Source organism: Marmota marmota, unplaced genomic scaffold, assembly GCF_001458135.2.
Source record: "Marmota marmota marmota unplaced genomic scaffold, marMar, whole genome shotgun sequence".
NCBI classification, from domain to species: Eukaryota; Metazoa; Chordata; class Mammalia; order Rodentia; family Sciuridae; genus Marmota; species Marmota marmota.
This window is the reverse complement of record NW_025999895.1, coordinates 4167993-4171144: the sequence shown is the minus strand read 5'-3', so window position 1 is coordinate 4171144 and position 3152 is coordinate 4167993. Positions and strand designations below refer to the sequence as shown.

Genomic DNA, 3152 nt, shown 5'->3' with positions numbered 1-3152 from the left:
GGAAGTGGAAGCAGTGGACTGCAGGGGGGTGGGAGGGCGCTGAGGGGAGGACGGTGGCCGGACCCTCCTTGGGGCTCAGTTCTCTCTCCCCAGAAGGACCGAGGGCTACAGGCAGGACCCTGGCCGGGTTTCTGGGCTGCCCGGAGGATGTGGGTGGATTAAAGCTCAGGAAACCTGCTCTCCCCTGGGACCTGGGACCTCCGTGGCCTCAGGGCTCAGGCTGGAGTCAGGTGTTGAAGCCCACGTCTCTCAGGGGCTCCCTCAAGAACTGTTTCCAGGGGACCTCTGACCTGCAGGGGTCTCCTGAGCCCTCCCTCCCCGCGGCCAGCCACACCCAGAGATCTTCACTTCTGCTGTGAGCTGCCCTCTCACCCGGCCGCCCCACCCTGAGCCAGGAAGTTCTTCGCCTTATCTACCCCACATCTGTCTTCTTGCTGCAGCTCCAGCCCACTTCCCTCCTCCTGATCCTGGGGAGAAGGCCCGCAGCTGGCGTGAAAGGGGGTGGGTAGGACCCGTCCAGGCATTGCAACCAGTTGTTCCAGATGTGCTCACGTTCCCCAGTCTGTCATTTAGGAAAGAAGAAAGGAAGTCCTGCTTCTTAGAGCCATGTTTACAGTCAGCCTGGAATGACCCCAGGAGGCTGCCAGATGGGGCCCGCAGGAGGCAGCACAGAGGGGAGCCTTTGCCTGGAGGCCAGCGGCTCTGCACTGGGTGAAGGGACTTCCAGAATCAGGAGCTGGGCTAGACTGTCCGGCGGGGTCTGTCGAGGCCGTGAGGTGTCTTTCCAGCCCTGAGCGCTCGCTGAAGGCCCTTCTCAGTTGGGGAGTCCTACCTGCCATGGGGGATGACCACGTGACTTATTGCCCCAGGGGACACCTAGGAGGAGCTGTGACGGTGTCGGCAGGGTGGCCACCGGGAGCCGGGAACTTCCCAGGTAGGGGACACACATGGACACCTTGATGTGGGGGAGGGTTGGTGGCCACCGGGGGGGCCAGGCGGCAGAAGGGACCAAGGGGACCAGGTGTGAAGCCTGGTGGCAGCTGGTGGGCCGGCGAGGGCCCCGGGGACTGAGGTTCCTCCTGCCAGGTGGCACCGGTGTCCCTTCTAAGCACTGTTGAATCAGAGGCAAAGAGTGGCTTCAGGCCGAACCGAAGGCCAAGAGGTTGAGCTGGATGGGGAGAGCCATGTGGGCGTGAGACCCGCCCCTTCCTGTTTCACTGACTTCCTGTGGTGCTGGGCACTGCCACAGAGCTGCACCCCAGCCCCCCTGTCCCCTTTCTTCTTTTTATTTTGGACACCAGGGATTGAACTCAGGCACTCAGCCCCTGAGCCACCTCCCAGCCCTATTCTGTATTTCATTTAGAGACAGGGTCTCGCCGAGCTGCTCAGCCTCGCCGTCCCTGAGCCTGGCTTTGAACTTGCCATCCTCCCGTCTGCGCCTCCAGAGCCGCTGGGATTTTATGCTGGTGTCACTGAGCCGACCCCTTGTCCCCTTTCTTTCCCGATTTCTCTTGGTGCCTGGGAGCTCATGGCTGTGGAGCCCAGAGTCCGACATCAAGGTGTCTCGGCAGGGTCCCTTCTAGGGGCCTGAGGAACCCTCTCTCTTCCATGCCTCTCCAGCCTCCGGTAGATGAGGGCGGTTCCCGGTGATCCCTGCGTCTCCGTCTCAGATTCTCACCTTAATGGCACCTCGAGATCCTTTTCCAGCTAAGGTCACACTCAGAGGCCCCAGGAGTTAGCCCTGGGTGTATCAGGGGCGGGGACACTATTCATCCCACTTTTGGCAAACCCAGGGTGGAGTCCCGTGTCCTTCAGACACTGGAGCAGAGTTTGGAGGCAGCTGTAAGGGAATCTGGTGGAACTCCTGGTCCATCCTGGGTGGATGAGGTGGTGTGGCCAGGCTGGGGAGGCGCTGTCCAGCCTGAGTCCTTGTTTCCCAGGTCATTAGAGTTTCATTCCAGGGAGAAGGCAGCATGATGAAGGGGCGGGGGTGTAGCTCAGTAGAGCCCTTGCCCAGCATGCCCAAGGCCCTGGGTTCCCTGCCCAGTACTCCAAAAAAAAAAAAAAAAGCCAGAGATCTTATGTCTCAAGAGCAGTGTTGACCACAGCGGCCACTGGGCTGCCCACCTGTTTGTGTCCTGCCTTCAGGGACTCAGGGTTTCTGAGCCCAGTTTTTGGAAGGAAAGCTGGGGACCGCCACGTCCCCCAGGCCAGCGGAGCTGAGGGGAGGGTCCCTTGCACCGAGCTGGTAAGTGTGCCGAGGGGGAGGAAGGGAGAGGGCTTGTTTATTTCTTTTGGCCTCATCTGGGAAATCCAGCCGCAGGCACGTGACGTTGTAGACCTGCTTGTTCTCACATCGTCTTTCCAGAGCCGGCCAGGCCTCCCGGGTGGGGGCTGTGACAGGCAGGAAGGACTCCATGTCTTCCTGGCCCAAGGGTGCTGACCACAGAGAGGAAGAAGCCTCCTTCTAAAGTCCTTGGAATAAATCAGAGAGGTGGACATTACAGTCAGGGCTGAACGGCCTTCCCTGCTTCCTCTCCAGGAGCTGGACCCTCCTGGCAGAATCAGAGTTCCCCGTGACGCTACCTGTGCTCCTCCCAGGAGCAGATGGAGATGCTTAGCCTGTTCCTCCTTGTCCAGGGGACACAGGCGGGGACCTCTGTGCGATAGATCATCCTGGCCTGAAGGCAGGCGTGGTCTGGTGAGAGGCAGGGAGCAGGGGTTCGTGGACCTTGACCCCTGGTCTCCCCAGGTCCCATGTGCAGATAGGCCCAGGGGCCACCGTGCTGGCCTCCTGGTCCAGAGCCGGAGCCCCTTGCAGTGTGGGCTGGCACTAGAGATGGCTGCTTCTGGCCTCTGATGGCCCTGCCAAGCCTGGCTTTGGGGACGGCAGGGAGGGGGGCAGAGGGGGGATCCTGAGCTGTGGGTGCCGCCACCCTTGTTCTCCTTCACGCCTCAGCAGGTTTGAGGTGTCGCTGGGACTCTTGAAGGAGGGAGCACCTCCTGTATGTGGGCTTGGTCCCCTGTCCTGCTCTTGTTACACAGTGTGACCCTCCTGGGGAGCCCAGGGTGTTTACTGCCCTCCCAAGCGGGCTCCATGGTGGCCATCCTTCCTTGGGCTGTCCTGCTTCCTGAGCACCCCCCCCCCCCCC

General features: G+C 61.3%; 1 protein-coding gene across 7 annotated transcripts in view; it reads left to right on the top strand.

Annotated features, from left to right (window-relative positions):
• Septin9 (septin 9) overlaps positions 1-3152 on the top strand; it is a 140038-nt gene that overhangs the window by 64948 nt on the left and 71938 nt on the right. Inside the window, exon 1 of one of the 7 annotated variants that reach the window (XM_048797754.1) lies at positions 823-934. The exons of the other annotated variants lie outside the window; for them this stretch is intronic. Within the exon in view, the coding sequence (XP_048653711.1) occupies positions 838-934 (97 nt within the window). The 5' untranslated portion in view covers positions 823-837. Of the gene's footprint in view, positions 1-822; positions 935-3152 lie in introns of those variants that run through there. 7 annotated transcript variants of the gene reach the window in all.